The sequence below is a fragment of the Aotus nancymaae genome, unplaced genomic scaffold, assembly GCF_030222135.1.
Source record: "Aotus nancymaae isolate 86718 unplaced genomic scaffold, 86718_ANA_hifiasm-v0.15.2.pri h1tg000009l, whole genome shotgun sequence".
Lineage (NCBI taxonomy): Eukaryota > Metazoa > Chordata > Mammalia > Primates > Aotidae > Aotus > Aotus nancymaae.
Genome location: NW_026988420.1, coordinates 4156671 through 4178126, shown reverse-complemented (window position 1 = coordinate 4178126; position 21456 = coordinate 4156671). Strand labels below are relative to the sequence as shown.

The 21456-nt window shown below is 42.5% G+C and overlaps 1 protein-coding gene across 4 annotated transcripts in view; it reads right to left on the bottom strand.

The window, feature by feature from the left end:
- The window catches only part of ATP8A2 (ATPase phospholipid transporting 8A2), a 670261-nt gene that overhangs the window by 148661 nt on the left and 500144 nt on the right, over window positions 1-21456 (bottom strand). For all 4 annotated transcript variants that reach the window (XM_021677381.2, XM_064373518.1, XM_021677384.2 and 1 more), the window contains exons 31-33: window positions 10468-10529; window positions 9854-9910; window positions 8339-8446 (exon numbers count right to left, since the gene is read on the bottom strand). In XM_021677381.2, coding sequence (XP_021533056.1) covers window positions 8339-8446; window positions 9854-9910; window positions 10468-10529 — 227 coding nt within the window. The remainder of the gene's footprint in view (window positions 1-8338; window positions 8447-9853; window positions 9911-10467; window positions 10530-21456) is intronic.

The following is a 21456-nucleotide window of genomic DNA, read 5'->3' as shown; positions in this document are numbered from 1 at the left end:
ACCACCCTGGCCTGCCACACCCCCATCCTGTGCCTACAGAAACCCCAAGACCCTAGCAGGCAGAAACACAGGTGGCCGGACGTCTGGACGTCGAGAGGAGCAGATCAGCAGAGGAACACACAGGCAGCTGGGCATCTAGAGGAATGCACTGATGGCACCAGTGCACTGTCAGGCCACCTGCCGCCAGAATGACACAGAGTTTGGCCGGAGCAGTTGGAGGAGAGCTGGCCGCCAGGCGGCCCAAGTCCAGGGAAAAACCATCTCCCTTCTGGCTCCCCTGTCTGCTGAGAGCTACCTCCACTCAATAAAACCTTGCACTCATTCTCCAAGCCCACATATGATCTGATTCTTCCAGTACACCAAGGCAAGAACCCAGGATACAGAAAGCTCCCCGTCCTTGCGATAAGGTAGAGGGTCTAACTGAGCTGGTTAACACAAGCTGCCTATGGACAGCTAAACTAAAAGAGCACACGGTAACATGCCCACTGGGGCTTCAGAAACTGTAAACATTCACCCCTGGACACTGCTGTGGGGTCGAAGGCCCACAGCCTGCCCATTTGTATGCTCCCCTAGAGATTTGAGCAGTGGAGCACTAAAGATGAGAGCCACTCCCTGTCACATGCCCTGTGAGGGGAACAAGGGAACTTTTCCCATTTCGATTGTTCAATAAACATTACCTACTGTTACTTACATGCCTGATTTTCTTTAATTTCCTGATTAAATCCTAAGATAGATACCATCTCCTTCACACACCTGAAAAACAAGCTCAGAAATAATGCGCTTATGGAAATGACAGACAGTAGACTTAGCCTTATAAAGTCCTATGCATTAGGTTAATTTAGTTCAAATCCTACTTTCACAGTCCCAGTTTGCACTGAATAGGAAAGAAATCGGATTCGGGTCACTTTAATCCAGGAGGATTCAAGAGAATCCAGAGGCAATTAGGATAATGGGAGCTCTGTTCCCATCACTGCCTGTAGAAAGAACCTGAAACCACTTTAAGGAGCTTCCAACTTAAAAAAGTAAACTTTCCCCTTTGTTTTTAACCAGGAGGAGAAAAACAAAAACAAGTTGGCATTCTGTGTAACAATAACAAAAGCCATTTTCTGACAGAACTGTTGTCTGATGGATGCCTGAGTTTTCTGATTTCAGAACCCGGATATTTACAGGCTATGAGAAGTCACCTGGCTAGCACCGCTCAAGTGAATGTTTTTTATGTTTCTTTTTATTACCAATGAAGAGGGGTTTTTTTTGTTATAGTTTTGTTTTTGGTTCTAGAGATTGCCTCAGAAAGGGACGGTGTTGGGAGCCTTCTAGGAAGGAAATACACACGGATGGGGGACTCCGGGGTGCCAGCGACAACAGTGACAGGTACAGCAGAAGCCAGGAGGTTGGTACCGTCTTAACTTCCTTCGTCGTGCTTTGTGTTCAGATGAGAATATTATTCAGAAACACAGTGTGTTACTTCTTTTTTTTTTCTTTTTACTGTAGTTTTCAGCTACAAGTGTGTTACTTCTTGCAAACCAGTCTCACTATTCCACAAAACGTATGAGTTTAAAAGCTAGAATGTAAGTTGGACTTCAACGAATAATTGGACCAATTTCAATACTCAAGAAAACTGTGCAAAAAGATGTCACAATGTTATTTCAAACCGAAAGGCGAGTCTCTGCTGATGGGACTTCCTCCTTGATGAGGCTGACCGCTCCTCACCAGCCACACCACACTACGTCCTCCCCATGTGACCAACGACAATTACACCTTTTACGAAATACGATACTTGAGGAAATATGATATTTGAGGGCTTCTGAAATACGATACTTGAGGAAAACTAGACAGAGTTGATTCAATATTGTATTAAAGATTAATTCCAGTAAGCTTAAGATATGCTCATTAGGTGTTTTCTGGAATGTTATTTAAAAAACTAATATTGCAATGCTAAAGTAATTTTTACCAGCTCCTTAAATCAATCTGTAACTTTAAGTATAATAAAACAATTCAAATACACTGAAGTCCTAAGCGTTTGTGTGTGTGTGTGTGTGTGTGTGTGTGTGTGTGTTTTCTGAGACGGAATCTCGCTGTCACCTAGGCTGGAGTGCAGTGGTGTGATCTCAGCTTACTGAAACCTCCGCCTCTGAGGCTCAAGTGATTCTTCTGCCTCAGTCTCCTGAGTAGCTGGGACTACAGGCACATACCACCACGCCTGGCTAATTTTTGTATTTTTAGTAGAGACAGGGTTTCAGCATATTGGCCAGGCTGGTCTTGAACTCCTAATCTTGTGATATATCCACCTTGGCCTCCCAAAGTGCTGGAGTTACAGACGTGAGCCACTGCGCCAGGCCTCTAAGCTTGTTTTTAAAAAGAATTTATTTCCTTGACTGAGGAAGCTAAGGGAACATCCCAACACCCTTACTTGCGTGAAGAGAGGCTTCCTTGGCAGGGGCTGCCCACCAGGCCAGGCACCACACAGGAAATTCTCACTGAGTGCCCCACCTGGGATGGGCTTTGAGGCTGGCTTCAGACAGTGTCTCAACAATCCTGTAGAGATTTTTGGAGTCCTTTACTTGTTAAATAAAAAATAACATAACAATAAAAAAGAGACCTTTGTTTTTGTTTGCCTTTTTATCTTTCTAATCTATCTTTCATGCCGTAGGTAGTAGGATTCTGAGGGTGCTTTTCGTCCTGTGGCTGAACCATTCCCAGCATCACAGCAGCAACCACGCGGCTCAGATGGGAAAGCCAGCTCTTTCATGGATTTCTTTTAGGAGCAAACTCGCTGCTATCCTAGAAGCCCCCAGCAAGTGTCTCCCTGAGTCTCCTTCAGGCTTCCTGACCTGCTCACTGTGGCAGAGGGGATGGGATTAAGCTTTCCCTTGGACTTAGGGTGGAAGTCATAGCACATCTGTGAATATCCACTGGGCATCCTTAGGAAAGGGTGAAGGAGGATGGACGTGGGACAACCAAACATGCCCCACACCACAGACCTTAACCTGAAAACAAGTCATTTCCTGACCCTCAGGCAGATTCCTACCCTTCAGTTCCCATCCTCCAGAGACATTCTGGAATGGTAGCTGAGCAAAGATGGCCACCTACTTGACATTACCCCAACTTCTCAGCTTACCTCCTAGAGCACATACAACCGGGAAACATCACTCTTTGCAAATTTCATGTGGAACATACCTAGGCCTGCTACAAATCCAGGGGAGATGATTGGGGAAGATGCAGAATTAATTAATCACATGATTGCATGATGGCAGAACCATCCCTCCCTCTGTTTACTTATAGTCCACTGGGATTTGCATTGTGTGTACACAAGTGTGTACATAAAACCCAAAAGTAAACCCATTTTTTTTTTTTTGAGATGGAGTTTCACTCTTGTTACCCAGGCTAGAGTGCAATGGTGTGATCTCGGCTCACCACAACCTCTGCCTCCTGGGTTCAGGCAATTCTCCTGCCTCAGCCTCCTGAGTAGCTGGGACTACAGGCATGTGCCACCATGCCCAGCTAATTTTTGTATTTTTTTAGTAGAGATGGGGTTTCACCTTGTTGACCAGGATGGTCTCGATCTCTTGACCTCGTGATCCACCCGCCTCGGCCTCCCAAAGTGCTGGGATTATAGACGTGAGCCACTGCGCCCGGCAAACCCATTCTTGTATTTAGAATAATAATAATAGTAAAAAAGCCTGTCCTATTCCAGAAACTGGCTGGAGTCAGGAGTTTGGCACTAGAGACAGAGTTGCAGATTGTATGCTTTGAAGTCAAAAGGTTTTTTCTCCTCTCTTTTACTAGCAATGAAAAGAACTTTAAAGGAAAAGTTAGTGAGGAGAATTTTTCCGTGGTGAACGATGTCATGTCTTTTGGTGTAATTCCCTATTTTGAAAGCTAGCCGCCCTGAAGGTGGTCACCATCACCAGCTGACTCTCTTACATAAACATTTAACAAGTCATACCCAGCAAGAGCTAAAACCGTTCTAATGGAGTCATGTTTTTGGTGTTTTGAAGCAGTGGTTCTCAAACTTTAAAGGGAAGAATCGCCTGGAGATTTACGGAAGCTCAGATGCTGAGACTCCACACCCAGAGTTTGCAATTCACTATGTGTGTCTGTGTATGTGTGTGTGAGTCTGTGTGTGCATGCATGTGTGTGTCTGTGTGTGTTTGTGTGTATGCGTACGTGATTGTCTGCACATATTATGGGGAGTGGGGGTTGTCATTTTGACAAGCAATACAGATGATTTGGATGCAGGTGGTCAATAGGCCTTACTGAAAAGCATCCCATTTAGAACCTATAAAATGGTAAAATTCTTTGGCTAAAAGAATTTGGAGTTTAAATCACAGCAATATTCCTATTTATGAAGGTTCAAAAACAATTCCTCACTCCAGGAAAAAGAAGAGCATGCATGTTTTAGATTCCCCACAGGTTAGCCTATTATAGCTTCACCACAGTCCTCCAAGATAATTAGGGTGGGTGGCATTATTCTGGCTTTGCTGATTAGAAGATTAATGCAAGTAAAATGATTTGCCAATGGTTACATAACTATCATAGCTGGGGCATGAACCCAGCCAGGTCTCTGGACTTTTGAACAGAGACCAAGTAAGATGGCATTCCCTCCAGCACTGCTAGAGTCAGAAGTGTTGGGAAATGCATGAAGAAAACAGAAACACACTTCCTGATCTGGTTTAGGATCACGTTTCCCTCATCTTTCCAATTCAAAGCTCTACTTCAGCAGGCAACTTTGGGGAAGGCAGTGAGCTAAGGGATTTTTTTGTCATTTTCCACCTTTAAGTATCTGTTTTGGGGACCTATTCTATCTCATGGTTATGCTACTGGGGGAAAGAAAAATACCTGGTCCCCCACGGAAAAACATCATCACATATTTTCCATAGCTGAGGACTGGCATCCACCAGGATAGACACAACCTAATTTACTATAAATCCAAGCTTGAAAAGAGAAAAATGGAAAAACAGGGTGTCCCTTAAAATCCCACAAATGTGGCGTATTTTCAGGAAAGGAGGGATGCAGATGACTTCTTTGATTTCAGAAACTTCCACTGGGACTTCCTGATATGTTGTCTGGTTGGGTTTCATATACCATATCATGAGGTGATTTAGGGAAGATAAAGACTCTTTGATAGTGTAGAATAACTCAATTCTATAGCCCTTCCTTTCCTTTGCCCTCCAGGGAAAACCTGCATTCTCCCCCCGTGAGAAAAACTCCAAATATAATGGACAAGACAAAGAAATATTTAATCAAATGAGTTTAGGAAACCCCCGGCAGAAACAATGCATCTTTTCAATGGCTGAAGATGTTATGAATAGACAAAATGTTTTGTGTGTCAAACGTCTTTCTGGCTTCTGAGTGAGAAATGCTGTTTGCTATTAGGCAGTATTTGAATTCTAGAACCTCACATAACCAGGTTAACTTGCCAAAAACCTACTGTTTAGTGAACTACAAAAAATACTTTATAAAAATCACTAGAAGCATTCTTAAAATAGTCATTTTAAAAAGCGGCCTTTTCCTAGAATACCCTTTGCTCCTAAGCATTTACCAACCTAGATCCCCAGGAATGAACAGGGCACGGGCATATTTTCAGTAATTCCCCAAAAGAGCCAATTGCTTTCACTGACTACACCTGAACCCAGTTCCTGTCTCTTTTTATGACAGCATATAAGTCCTCCTGAGCCAGTAGGAAGTACTGAGACTCCAGACTTGTCTTAGCCACACTACCCACCCAAGCAATCCTTCAAAAGTGTTTAAAAAAATGTTTTTTAATACTTCCCTGCCATTTTTCAAAGAATGAACAAACCTCTGAGTCAAAATACAGAGTGGCAGACTGCAGGTGAAACAGTACAAAAGTTGACTGTGCTACTAAAGTTACACATGGTTTCCTGGCCCCCTTTACCCACTCAGAGCCCCCTGCACTGGAGGAAGACCAGAGATGTCACACAGCTCTTTAGACTCAGGCAGCAAAGTACCTACTCAGAAGTCCAGCCACTAGAGAACTACACTAATCCTCTTATTTACTGCCTAATGAAAACCTCAGTTTCACCCAGCTATGATCTATTTCACATCATTTTCATTTGCTTCACAGGAACCAACCAATAAAGTGATTAAAATGACATGTTTCAAATAAAAATAAGCTTTTACAGAAAAGTGAAATGCGGTTTAATAAGATCACTTCTTTACTTTTGGATGGTAGAAACAGTTCACTAAATTTCTGCTGGAAGAGTCCTTAAATATGTAAATTTCACCATTAATCTGAGCCTCATAACCATACAGAACATCACGCTTATGTGACTGGTACAGTGAAAATGTTGGTACCTTAGTTACTGCACGATCAGCCTGGTCCTTCTGCAGTTCCAAAGTCAGCATCTCGATGGGAGTGAGAGTTGGCAAGCTGCCTAACTCACGCACATTTGGAGTTACTGAAGCACATGTGGCCCCCTGACACAGCTCTCTGTCTAGGACACCAGAGGGGCTTTCAAAGGAATGGGCTTTGTCTGCTAGTCACGTGCCAAGTGACCCCATTCTGTCAGCTGCCACTCTCTAATTTAGAAAACTGTCTATGGCCATCAGCTGAGGCCCCATCTATTCTCCAGCACCATAAAATTCCCCAAATGAAATGTTCATCACAGCAGATCCACCCTGAACCAGAAGGAAGAAAAGACGAAGCAGATATTCTAAGCACCAATGCCTTACCAAAGGATTGTTGCCTTGTAGTGGATACTTTTCTTGGTTTGCTTTTTGCGTGGATCAATCACATTGTTTTAAAATAGAACTGATTTGTTTAAACACAAAATATCTTTGTTGGAAAATGCTCATTTTGCTACACAACAATCTTCTGGGTTCATTGAACACCTCTAATTTCCTCTACCATCTGGATTTGGAAAATAATTGAAATGTAGCTTGTGTGCTTGTCCTCTTTCCTTACAGAGAGCAAAGATGCATTAGAGGACATGCAAGTCCACTCTTATAGGACAGGTCTGTCCTGCTCAGCACCCACACTCAGTGAAGGTCTTGGACACCCTGGGCTGTTAGCTGACAGAGCTACGGCAAGTAATGCTACCCTGGGCTATCTCACGAGAAACAGCTGCTAGACATGGTCCAGACTTGAGCGGACCCAGGGGGTTTTGTTCATTTCTACAGAGTAATTAAGGCAGAGTTAGCAGCCAGGTGTGCCACGCACAGGCCTGGCCATCAAGTATGTATCCTGGGACAGGAACACCAATGGAAGCCTGACCCACAGTTCCCTTCCCACCCTGGGTTCTATGTCCCTGCATGAGCATCCTGCAAATGTGGGCAGGAACACCATCAATCTACTCAGTGCACACTCTTAAAAACAGTTGCCCATTGGGCTCAGGGGTGTACACACTGGCCTGGATACAGAAAGAGGACAAAGTAGGCCTGGGCATCAGGCTTCTAGCTGTTTGAGAAGGAAACATGGGGTCCTGGGAGCCCAGGGAATAGATTACAAATGGGAAGACTGGCAGTGTGCATCACAGCTCTTCACTCTGTGCCAAGAAACACACCCAGCCACAGAGGGCCAGACCAGAGTCCTCTAAAGTGGAGGGCCCAGCAGCTCTTGGGGTCTAAGGGCAGTGCTGGATGTGGGCAACCCCAGGGTGGGGTCTAGGGTGGGCTTGGAGACCTGGGCCTGCACAGCTTCCTTAGTAAACTGAGGAGGTGTGGACCACAGGATTGTCAAGCTCATTCCTCTCCATACCCCATACTGTGGATTCTAGGATCCAGTTTGTCACTGTTGATGGCTCAACCTCATGCACTGGATAAAGATAATATGAAAGAAAAAAAACCATTCAAATGAGTGTGAAGTTCTTTAATCTCGGCCTCTCTAGTTCAAAGAGATGAACAATGAGAGATCCTGGTTTATCAATGATCTGGTTCATAGAGCTGTGAGGTCCATCTCTCACCGGTGACCCAGCAGAGTATAACAACAAACCAGAGTACAACATCAAAACTGTAAGCAGCGTAATCACTGGATTAGGAACCACTCAAAATCGCTCCAGTTTTCAAACTGTACATATCAGTACTATGTGTAATTAATGCATCATTTATGATGGAAATGTGGGCATGCCAATAAGCCAGATGATTTAAGTTGACAGTTTTCATAATTCTTTAAACTTCAAATGCCATTTCTGTGGACTGGATGACCTCTTCCAAGTGCTTTGGTTTGGTTTGTCTCTTGACAGATTCTGATGGAAGCAGGTAGGACCAGCCTCTTCTGAAGCTCATCATGGTTGTAAGACACAGAGAGCCTGCTCACCCCCACATGGAGAAACACTGCTGTCACAAGTCAGAAGGCACACTCCCCATCAGGAGTACTCACCTGTCCTCTCATATCTGGAGCAATGGGAATGGTGGGCCAGATGGTCGAGTAGATGCCGAAAAACACCAGCCAGGTCAGCATGCTTCCCCAGACAGCCAGATGACTGAACTGCAGAGGAAAACAGACACTCACACAGGCTTCTCAACTGGCCGGGCAGATTCACCCGAACTCCACTTGCTGCAGAATCCTTGCATCCAAGCTACCTTTCCTTAAGGAAAGATTCTGATGACTCACCAGTTAATGAGAAGTCAATCTTTCTAATTCCTGTGTCTCAGAACTTTTAACAATGAATTCAAGTAATGAATGGCCCCAAAGTACTCTGAAGATGAAGGTGCTTTTGCTGTCACAGGTGACCTTACTCTAAGATTTATCCCACAGTGACAGTGGGCCTGTCTCAGCTCATGGCAAGTGTTTGCTCCAATCTGGGGGGTGCATGCAATAAGGACTCATTAATCTGGTAACAGAGTGGCTGAACAGACAAAATCAGACGTTTTTATTTATCGTTTCGAGACTTTGATTGTTCCATTCCTTTAGCCAAGAGTTTTTTTTTTTAATCTGAAATGGATACTGCCTCTTAACAATGCCCCTTTAAGTATCTACTGAGTTCATTTTTTCTCCTTTGTCCTCTTAATATGATGATCCTTGACTTGTCTCTTTCTTCACACCCCACAATCTAATCCATGTACCAGTTCTGTTAGCTTTTAAAAAGATAAAACTGAATCTAGACTCTGACCACTTCTCATTACCTCCTTCTCTAATGTCCTAAGTGAAGTCATCATCACCTCTGACCCAGATTAATTGCTACTGTCTCTTACTGATTCCACACTGACCTCCAACCCCATTCCCCATTTGCATTTAAACAGCAGCCAGGTCATGAGACTTTGTGAGAGACACACATTAAGCTTTAGTTATAATCTTTAAATGCTGGAAGTAACCAAAATGTCTAAAATAAGAGACTGATGAAATAAAAGATGAAACATCTGTAAAATGCAATACTCTTTAATTATGAACAATAATTTTGCTGAATTATATTTTAAGGCACAGAAAATGTGCTTAATATATATTTAATTAAAAGGGATTACAAAGTCCTATGTTCTATAATGCATCATCTTATTAAAAAATACACACACACGCAGACATAGAATGAAGTCTGAAAGTTTCCACAGGGAAGCGTTAATGGTGACTGTCTCTTGGTGGTAAAATTATGGACATTAAATGTTTTTTGTCCTTCTATATTTTCCAGTGTGTGTATATATGGTTTTTGTTTTTACAATGAGCATATACATCTGAAATGAGATGACTGTCAACAGCTTAGAGCTGTATTATGTGCCAAGCAAATGAATCACCAAGAGACTTTGGATTGCAAATTTACCTGAGAAAGATCAAACCACAATTTTTACATACAAAATCTGGAATAAGATAGCCAAATGTTGCTTATTGTTTCCCCAAGGCTTAAAAAGAAACTATAGCATGAAAACTATACTGAATAGAGAAACAATTTGAGAGAAAACTTACTTTAGTCCAAGCTGTAGTCTCCAAGCCAGCTTTCAGACAAACAGTAACGACAACATACTGTGAAAATAAAAAACAGTTTGGAAAAACATGATTCTCAGTGAGTTATTTTCACTTTTGGTGAGAAAACCCATTTCTCCACTCCAGAGCTAGTTTCTCCAAGGCAGCTCTGGTTTGCAAGTATGTGCCATCTCAGTAGCTAATTCTCTAGGGGTTATCTTCAGGGAACATACAGGCAGCTTCACTTTCAGAAGAGCTTTCAACTTTCATTCTAGTAACGGTCTTTCTCATAAATAACAGCCTTGCCTTCTTCTTAGCTTGGGAGAAAGCATCTTTCTGAGTGTTGTTTTCCTTTACAGGTAGATGTAACATGGTCGTTTGAAGAATGGAGAAATCTGTTAACTACCTGTCCAGAAACCATGACTCTGCATAACCTTCAGAAAGGATGATGTAAGCATTTCACAATCATTCTGAACTTTAAAGGATATACAAAATACATTTTGAAGATTTGAAATAAATAATAATAATAATGAGGAAGGCTCTTTTAAAGGGTTTAGAGAAGTGCGAACCACACATGAGCTGTTTAAGAATGGCTTAATAAACAGAGATGAACTTACTGTGTAAACAATATTTCCAACAAATAAATAGTCGGTGGCATGACCACTGGCCAACACAGTATCTGAAAAACAAAGAAGTTACTATTAATATCCAAGGAACTGAACATGGTCACGTGTTTAATTCAGAACATTAAACAGGGAACTTTGGGAACATCTATCAACTCACAGAGCATTTCAGAATCCCAGCCTGTGATTCTAACACCTACTTTTGCTAATGGTGAACATTTTCATCTTACATTCTCTCCAAATGAAGCAAATAAAGTCAAGTTTCCAAAAAACCAACCAATCACTTGATCTGCACTGAAATTTACCTTTTTATAAACATTAAAATTTACCTTTGTCCGGTTTTTTTTTAAAAGGAATAAGAACATATTCATCTATTTTTATTAAGTGCCACCAATGTTGGGGCTTTTTCCAAGTGTTCCTTTATGAGTCACCTTTAATTTTTGCTAAATTGGAATTATGGACCAATAAAAAGATAACTACATGCATATTAAATCAGTTCATAATGACTGCATTTGAAAAGAATTTGGGAGGTATTTACTACTCATGTTCTCATTTGCAACTGTATGAACTTCCGGAGTCTATCAATCAGCGGAATGCAAGTACTCCAATGACAGAAGTTTAGAAAATACAAGAAGAATTTAAAGCTTCAGCTTTCCTATGTTTTCCTTTTCAAGGATGGCTATGTTAATGCATATAACAACCATTAAGGCAGAACGCTATTAGAGTTGTTTCATCATCTCTGCACAGAGAAATCTGTTTTTTGTTCTGAGTGGTCAGAGCCTATTTTAAACTCAGGCTTGGTTTCCTTGGATGACACAGCCAACCTCCCTTTATTCTTATTTCTTTAAACTTTTGTTTTAGATTTGGGGGTACGCATGCAGATTTGTTACAGAGGTATACTGTGTGATGCTGAGGTCTGGAGTACAAATGACTGACAGCAGGTAGTGAGCATAGTACTCAATGAGTAGTTTTTCAAGCCTTTCTTCCCCAAGGCTCTTGTCAAGTTCCCTGGCATCTATTGTTCTCATCTTTAATGTTCATGTGTTCCCAATATTTAGTTCCCACTTATAGGAGAAAACATGTGGCATTTGTTTTTTGTTTGTTTGTTTGTGTTTTGAGATGGAGTCTCGCTCTGTCGCCCAGGCTGGAGTGCAGTGGCACTATCTTAGCTCACTGCAACCTGCACCTCCTGGGTTCAAGCAGTTCTCCTGCCTCAGCCTCCCAAGTAGCTGGGATTACAGGTGGCTATTTTTTTTTTTTTTTTGTATTTTTAGTAGAGATGGTGTTTCACCATGTTGTCCAGGCTGGTCTTAAACTCCTGACCTTATGATCCATTCACCTTGGCCTCCTGAAGTGCTGGGATGACAAGCGTGAACCACCGCACCTGGCTGGTTTTATTCTTTTTTATACTCAGTCCTGGTTTGTGTCCCACAGGCTGGGTAGAGAAGGATGTTTGTGCTCAAATTTCCAAACAATAGCTGCTATGTACACACATATCTGGGCTTGCTGATTTACCCAATGCTGGTTGAAGAATCCCACTCTTATTAGAGAATCAAGATCTATTTATTTTCCTAAAATAGCATAATGATGGCATCCTAAGTGGAACTGGGTACTCTTGGGTCCCTGAATCCAGCCCCTGGGCACACTCTATCTCCTTATTCCAGCCAGGTAAATCTGTGGATAAGGGGAGATGAACCTGGAAAGCAACACCATGCGCTGCTCTAAACGGAGGGCCCGATGCTGGGTAGAGTTACACCAGCAGAGCAGGGAGAGCCATAGCCACTGACTTAAAAAGGAATAGTCTCAAAGCTCAGGGGAGAGGTGGCAAGGACAGACTAGAGCTTAGGCAGGCCTTCATTAAAAGGGAAGGAAAGGAGTAAGTTAAAAAAAGTAAGAGAGGCTGGGCGTAGAGCTCGTGCCTGTAATCCCAGGACTTTGGGAGGCTGAGATGGGTGGATCATGAGATCAGGAGATAGAGACCATCCTGCCTAACACGGTGAAAGCCGTCTCTACTAACAATACAAAAAATTAGCTGGGTGTGGTGGCACATGCCTGTAATCCCAGCTAATCAGGAGGCCGAGGCAGGAGAATTGCTTGAACCTGGGAGGCGGAGGTTGCAGTGAGCCGAGATCACACCATTGCACTCCAGGCTGGGTGACAGAGTGAGACTCCATCTCAAAAAAAAAAAAAAAAAAAAGTAAGGGAAAGGCTAAATTAATCCCAAGAAGGCAACAAACTGACACACTGATGTATTAGCAAATAGTGACTCAAAACTGTAGGGGTTCACTTTTCAGGAACTGGTGTTAAGATTGTTTCTCTAACAAGTGCAACACTGTTAAATGCCTGCCTCAATGAAGAAATACTTCAGTTTCACACAGAGACCAACTCTTTGATTCTAACATAGCTTATAGCCTTGAAATAAATAAGATTCTTCTTTTGCGTACTCAACAAATATTTACTTACAGCCTATTTTATGCCAGGGACTATTATGAGACCTGGGGAGAGAAGGTCCCTATTTTTATAGAGCTTGCAGCATAGTGAGGGAGAGAGGACATAAATCCATAAACAGGTACACAGTAAAATGTCAAATGTAATAAGTACTATGAAGAAATACATTAGCTGCTGGGTGCGGTGCCTCATACCTGTAATCCCATTACCTTGGGAGGCTGAGGCGGGTGGATCACCTGAGGTCAGGAGTTCAAGACCAGCCTGGGCAACATGGTGAAACCCGTCTCTACTAAAAACACAAAAATTAGCTGGGCGTGATGGCTCATGCCTGTAATGCCAGCTAATCAGGAGGCTGAGGCATGAGAATCGCTTGAACCTGGGAGACGGAGGTTGCAGTGAGTGATCATGCCATTGCACTCCAGCATGGGCAACAGAGTGAGACAGGAAAGGAAGGAAGGAAGGAAGGAAGGAAGGAGGGAGGGAGGGAGGGAGGGAGGGAGGGGAGGGGAGGGGAGGGGAGGGGAGGGGAGGGGAGGGGAGGGGAGGGGAGGGAAAGGAAGGGAAGGAAATGTATTAGCCGAATGTGGTGGAAAGAAATGTATTAGCCAAGTGTGGTGGTGCTCGCCTGTGGTCCCAGCTACTTGGGAGGCTGAGGCTTGAGATGCGGAGTTTGAGGCTTCAGTGAGCCATGACTGCAACAGTGCACTCCAGACTTTTTATAAGACCTTGTCTTAATAAAAAACAATAAAACACAGCAGATACAAGGTAGAGTAATAGCATCCAGGTGACAGGGGTTGTCATTTTAGATAGGGAGCTCTGTCTGGAACAATCCTTCTAAGGAGGTGGCATTTGAGAGATCCGAATGGTATGAGGGAGTGAGTTAAATGGGGATTGACAGGGTGAGTGTTCCAGGCAGAGAAGAGAAACTGCAGACTCTGAATACAGACAGCACTTGATGAGCTCAAGGATCACTGTAGAGACCAGTTGGGCTGCAGGCCCTGGGAGAAGGAAAAGGGGATGGAGACAGTCAAAAGGGCAGACAAATGTAGACCACAGTGAAGAGCCCGGATTTCTTTGTTAATTGTGACAGGTAACCACAGGAAGATTTAGAGCTAGAAATGAAATGGTGTAAGTTACATTCTTAAAGGAATTGTCCAGCTTTTATGGGAGAAAGGACCATAATCATAAATGGAATAATAGTAGATGCAAAGTCAGCTTAGAAATGACTGTAGCAATCCACCCAAGAGGATGACACTAGTCATGTTATAAGTATGCAGTCCAATATGGTAGTCACCAGATGCATTTAGTTGTTTACATTTAAATTAATTGAAAAAATACAATAAAAGCTCAGGAGGAAGGGGAGAATGAGGAGTCACTGCTTAATGAGCACTGAGTTTCAGTTTGGGGTGATGAAAAGTTTTGGAAAAGCATAGTGCTGATGGTTGCATAACATTCTGCAGTTAATGTCTCTGAATTGTATGCTTAAAATGGTTACAATGGCAAAAGCTGATGTTTTTATCACAATAAAATATTTAAAAAATGAATCATAGGGCCTGGCACGGTGGCTCACGCCTGTAATCCCAGCACTTTGGGAGGCTGAGGCGGGTGGATCACGAGGTCAAGAGATCGAGACCATCCTGGTCAACATGGTGAAACCCCGTCTCTACTAAAAATACAAAAAATTAGCTGGGCATGGTGGTGCGTGCCTGTAATCCCAGCTCCTCAGGAGGCTGAGGCAGGAGAATTGCCTGAACCCAGGAGGTGGAGGTTGCAGTGAGCCGAGATCACGCCATTGCACTCCAGCCTGGGCAACAAGAGCGAAACTCTGTCACAAAAAAAAAAAAAGAAAAAAAATGGATCATAGAACCAACACTATAAAATCACTTTTTTTAATTGATATAAATTTAAGGGGTGCAAGTGCAGTTTTGTTACATGGACATATTGGAGTCTGGGCTTTCGGTGTCTCCATCACCAGAATAATGTGCACTGTATCTATTAAGGAATTTCTTATCACCGTTTCCCTTCCCACCCTCTCACCCTTCTGAGTCTCTAGCGTCCATCATTCCACACTCTATGTCCGTGTGTACAAATTGCTTAGCTACTACTTATAAGTGAGACCATGCAGTATTTGACTTTTTTTTGAGTTGTAAAACTATAAAACTCTTATGATAAAACATATGCATCTTTATGACCTTGAATCTGGCAATGGTTTCTTATGTGGGACCAAAAGCACAATGAGGAAAGAAAAAAGGAGATGAAGCAGGTTCTTCAAAATTAGAAACTTTGTGCATCAAAGGACAACACCAAGAAAATCAAAAGACATCTTGAAAAATGGAAAAAATACTTGCAAATTATGTATCTGAAACCTGTATCCAAAATACACAAAGAACACCTACAACTAAACAATAAAAGCACTCCCCCAAAAAATGTGAAAGTAGACAAAGGGTCTGAACAGACATTTTTGCAAAGAAGATATCAAAATGGACAAGAAGTGTCTGAAGAACAGCTCAACATCATTAGCCATCAAGGAAATACAAAATCAAAACCACAATGATTACCCAGTGGAACTTTATCTCACAATGAGATACCACTTAACACCCACTGGGGTGCCTACAAAGAAAACAGACAGTAACAAGATGTGGAGAAAGTAGATCTTTCATACATTGCTGGTGGGAAAGTAAGATGATGTAAACCCTGGAAAACCATGAGGCAGTTCCTCAAAGGGTTATGTATAGTTACCACGTGACCCAGCCATTCTACTCCTAGGTACATACCCGAGAGAAATTAAAACGTACGAATGAAACACACAAAACCTTGTACCTAAATGCTCTAGCACCATCATGATAATTATTCATAATAGCTTAAAATAATGAACAGCATTATTCATTATTCACAATAGCCTATTTATAACCCAAATGTCCATCAACTGTGAACTGGTAAGATGTGGGGTATCAATATGATAGAACACTATCAGGCAATAAAAAGGAATGAAGAACTGATACATGCTACAACATGGATGAACCTTGAAAAGCTTATGCTAAGTGAAGAAGCCAGACACCAAAGGCCACATATTCCATCTCTATGAAATGTCCAGAAATGGGCACATCTACAGAGACAGACAATAGATCAGCGGTTTCCACGTACTGGAGGCGCTTGGGGGAAATGAGGAGTGACTCTTAATAATATAAGATTTCTTCTGGGGGTGATAAAAATGTTCTATAATGTATTGTGGTGATAGCTGTATGAATCCATGAATATGTTAAAATCCATAGAATTGCAAACTGTAAATGAATTAGATGGTATATAAGTTATATCTCAATAAAGCTGCTATAAAAACTTCAGTTCCTCAGTCATTTAAAATACACAATAGCCACACGTGGCTAATGACTACTGTATTGGGCAGTAGTACAAATAGAGAACATTTCCATTCTCACAGAAGGTTCTATTGGACAATGGAGGCCCAGAGTGGCTTGGACAGATGCCACTTAAAAAGATTTTGAAGGTAGAAATGACAGCATTTGGCCAGGCACAGTGGCTCACACCTGCAATCCCAGTACTTGAGGAGGCTGAGGCAGGAGGACTGCTTGAACACAGGAGTTTGAGACCAGTCTGGGTAACCCTATCTTTATGAAAAATTTTTTTTAAACTAGGCAGGTGTGCCGGTGCATGCCTGTAGTTTCAGCTACGTGAGAGGATTGCTCAAGTCCAGAAGGTTGAACTGCGGTGAGCTATGATCACTCCACTGCACTCCAGCCTGGGTGACAGAGCAAGACCCTGTCTCTTCAAAAAAGAAAAAAAAAGATTTTCTTATGATTTGGATGTAGGATAGAGAAGAATGTGAGGAATCAAGAAAGTTTTTGGCTGGAGTATGTAGGTAAACACTGGTGTCACTAACTTGGGACGGAGAAGCCTGGTTCTCATCATGTGAATACAGGAAGACACGTGACAACTTCATACCAAATGATTCGCATTTTAAGTTCACAAGAACAGACAGCAATGAAACATGACCATATTACCAGACAAAACATGAGGTGGAGAGAAGAGAATTGGGGTTAGTGGAGAAAGTCCCAATAATGAGATTTTCAAGCCCCACTCTCTTGCTCCAGCTCTGCCATTATCTAGTTTTTTAAAATTTCAGGTTCTAAGTCTCAATTCCTCACCTATAAAATGAAGATTTTTATATCAGATGCAAATTATGATGACTGAGTTTTCTCTAAGGCTCCTTTCAAATAGGGAACTCTAAGAGGCTAAGGCTCACAGCTCCTAAATCAGCCCCATAGATTTAACAGCAGAAACTTGAGAGTCTCAGATCTTCTCCCTCATCAACATAGCTTAGGATGTCTTTCCTCATCTCCATCTCAACCCACCTGCTCATGAATGCATCTGAATTGAGAAGAGCAATGATCTCTGTGCTTGAAGTTCTATCTGCATGAGCCCTAATGGGCTCTAGAGAAAACTGATCAGACCAAAGGGTTAGCAGCCTTGGAAGACTAAGCTAAAAATCAAAATTTTCAGTTACGGTTTGACAACATTTTGAATTTTCTTCCAATACCAATATTTCCAATGCTGATTGGGTTAGGAACTGAAACATACAAAGCATTTGTTCAATAGGGAGGACTTAGAATGTATTTCCTATTTTATGGATATACACACAATAAACAAAATTTTTAGACATTATAAGAAATTCTGTTTTTTTTTTTCTTTTAGATAGAATCTCGCTCTGTCACCCAGACTGGAGTACAGTGGTGCAATCTCAGCTCGATGCAGCCTCCACTTCCTGGGTTCAAGCGATTCTCCTGCCTCAGCCTCCCAAGTAGCTGGGACTACAGGTGTGCGTCACTATGCCCAGTTAATTTTTGGTATTTTTAGTAGAGGTGGGGTTCTACCATATTGGCCAGGCTGGTCTCGAACTCCTGACCTTAAGTGATCTGCCTGCTTTGGCCTCCCAAAGTGCTGGGATTACAGGTGTGAGCCACCACACCTAACCAAATAATTCTTTGTTTAAAAAACATCTTATATAAGCACTTTACTACATGAGAGGCACAGTTCTAAGCACTTTACACATATTAGCTCCTTTAATACTTTAGCAACTATATGAAATAGTATAATTATGTATAAATAACATAAATAGTATATGTATAAAATAAATAGTATATATGTAAATAATATGAATAAATAAATAGTATAAATATTTCACATGAGGAACCTGGTGCAGCAAAGAGGCGTCAAATACGTTCAAGGTCACAGGTTAGTAAGAAACCGTAAATTTTTTTTTTTTTTTTTTGAGATGGAGTTTTGCTTTTGTTGCCCAGGCTGGAGCACAATGGTGTGATCTCGGCTCACTGCAACCTCTGCCTTCTAGGTGCAAGCTATTCTCCTGTCTCAGCCTCACAATTAGCTCAAATTACAGGCATGCACTACCACACCCAGCTAATTTTTTTGTATTTGGTAGAGACAGGGTTTCACCACGTTAGTCAGGCTGGTCGCAAACTCCTGACTTCAGGTGATCCACCCATGTTGGCCTCCCAAAGTGCTGGGATTACAGGCATGTGCCACCATGCCTGGCATGAGAGTTTGTACTAATTAATTGAGTTAGAAAAATGAACTAAGAATGATAGGAGACAATTTCAAAGAAAAAAATAATTAGACTGGCCAGGTGCGGTGGTTCACACCTGTAATCCCAGCACTTTGGGAGGCGGAGGTGGGCAGATCATCTGAGGTCAGGTGTTTGAGACCAGCCTGACCAACATGGAGAAACCCTGTCTCTACTAAAAATACAAAATTAGCTGGGCATGGTAGTGCATGCCTGTAATCCCAGCTACTTGGGAGGCTGAGGCAGAATAGCTTGAACCAGAAGGCGGAGGTTGTGGTGAGCCGAGATCATGCCATCACACTCCAGCCTGAGCGACAAGAGCAAAACTCTGTCTCAAAATAAATAAATAGATAAAATAAAATAAAAATAATTAGACTAACAAGTATTCATTTGAAATAGTGACACCTAAGGGGAAGGAAACATTCAGGAGAGAACTGTGGGCAGAAAAATAGATTCATACGACAGAAATTTTGTACCACATGGAGCAGCACAGAAAGTGAAGAGCTCCAGGGAGTGGAGGAACGCCTGGAGACCCGACCTTTTATTCTGAATTGGTGTGGGCATTTCATTGGTCCAGGGTTTCTTAAATTCGGTGCTATGGACATTTTGGGCCAGATAATTGTCTGGGGGCTGTCCTGTGCATCGCAGACCACTTGGGAGCATCTCTGGCCTCCACTCGCTAGATGCCAGTAGCTCCCATCCTAGATGTGACAACCAAATATACTTGGTTTAGCAGACATTGCCAAATGTCCCCTGGGAGGCAAAAATCAACCCTGGTTGAGAACCAGTGCCCCAGAGGAAAGAAAAAGGAGGAGGTAGAGTAAATACAGAGAACACAGGCTGAAGAAAGAATGTCTAACAGAGGGAGTTCTAATCTGTCCCGAGGAGACAATGGGGTGAGATACAATCCTTTACACAATCAGGAGTGAGAACCAGTATGAAGAAGCCCGGCATGATGGCATGTGCCTGTTATCCCAGCTACTCAGGAAACTGAGGCAGGACAGTTGCTTGAGCCCAAGAGTTTGAGGTTGTGATCGTGCCACTGCACTCCAGCCTGGGAGACAGAGTGAGACCTTGTCTCTAAAAATGAAAAAAAAAATTTTAAAGAGAAAATAAAATAAATAGCATGAGGCATTAGCATGGAGTGACACAATTCACAAAGCTGGATGGCCTTTACAAGAGATAAACTTTTTGATCATTCGGAACTGATGTTAACCTATGAAGAGAACTCCCACATGGGCAGAGACCCTTAAGACTATGGACAGGAGGCTGGCAATTTGGCAGAACAGCAGAAACAGATAAATCTAAAGGATGTTTTCTGTAGCTTCTAGAGTTTGACAATGCATTAATTTCTTTCTTTCTTTCTTTCTTTTTTTTTTTTTTTGAGATGGAGTCTTACTCTGTCACCCAGGCTGGAGTGAAATGGCATGATCTCGGCTCACTGCACTCTGCCTCCCAGGTTCAAGTGATTCTCCTGCCTCAGCCTCCCAAGTAGCTGGGACTACAGGCATGCGCCACTATGCCTGGCTAACTTTTGTATTTTTAGTAGAGATGATGTTTCACCATGTTGGCCAGGCTGGTCTCAAACTCCTGACCTCAGCCGATCTGCCTGCCTTGGCCTCCCAAAGCGCTGGGGTTACAGGTGTGAGCCACTACACTCAGCTGACAATGCATTAATTTCTAACTTGTCATGATAGTGAATGCTGTTGGCATTCAATAAAATGTTTACACATAAGGTAATTTGAGCATTAAACTTTAATGAAGATGGGTTAAGCTTAATATTTCAGTTCCTCGTTTTGGAGAGGTAACTCAGGATTGCATTTTAGTTTTCAGCTTAGGAAAGAATATCTCCTTCCCTAGGCAAAGCTAACACCATCTGGAAATAGTTTATTCCCTTGGAGGAGAAACTCCCAAACCAAGGTGAGATTCTGAGACTTGCCAAGAGCCTCTGCAAAGATAGCATCCTTCAAACACATCACAATCATCACCCTGCACACCCCGTGGGGAAACCCCAGGAACTAGATGGTTGTGTTTCGACTGTTTTAGGAGGCAAACACCTGTGGATGTCGTTCTTCTTGAAACCTGCCAATAAGCTACTCCTGGAGAGAGAAGTCCTAAGAAAGCGTTTGTGATGGAGGTGTCCCTAAACCACAGATTGCTAATAATGCAGGCTGGAACAGCCCCATTCGGCTGCCCAGTTTATTCCTAAAGCAGGTTGCTGACAACATATTCCTTTCCACTGAGCTTAGATCTTAACAGCTCTGTTACAATTCTACCACTCTGAGAGTCTTTCCTGTCATTTTCTGTCTTTAGTTTACTCAGATATTTAAAATCTCAAGTAAATTTTTTCAAAGGGGGACAAAACCCCAAAACTGGAACAGCTGGGTTCCCCAAACCAGCCTTTGGAGCAGTATTTATCCACCGTCTGTGCAAACCATGGTAAGAGCATAATTTCAGAGAAAGTCAGAGATGGATATCCGGGGTTGGAGTCAGTTGAGAAGGGAAAAGACATTTCAGGTAAAAAGAGAACCAGCCTGCATTGGGCACGGAGGTGGACTCCAGGTAGAAAAGTGAGCTGATGATGTGAGGGTGGAGTTACAGTGGTGAGGTCTGCAGGGGTCAAATGTGTGAGGCTTCAAAAAGGTCTCTAGAAAAAGAAATCCATCCAAAGTGCATACGGAGAGATGTGATCTCACCAGACCTGTGTTCTCCAAGAGCCAAGCTCTTCCTTGCAGACACCCACCATTAGTACACAAAGGCCTAAATAGCAAGGGGAAAGGTAAGAAGACCGTGCCCCCCATTGCATCAGAAGGGCTGGCATTTACCAGAACTAGACTGAGATCAGTTAGCCTTTTGCAAACCCAGGATTAGGTCCACCCTTGATGAGGGCTGAGATGACAGGGGAGGGCATTACCCATCTCAGAAATCCAGGGGACAATTTT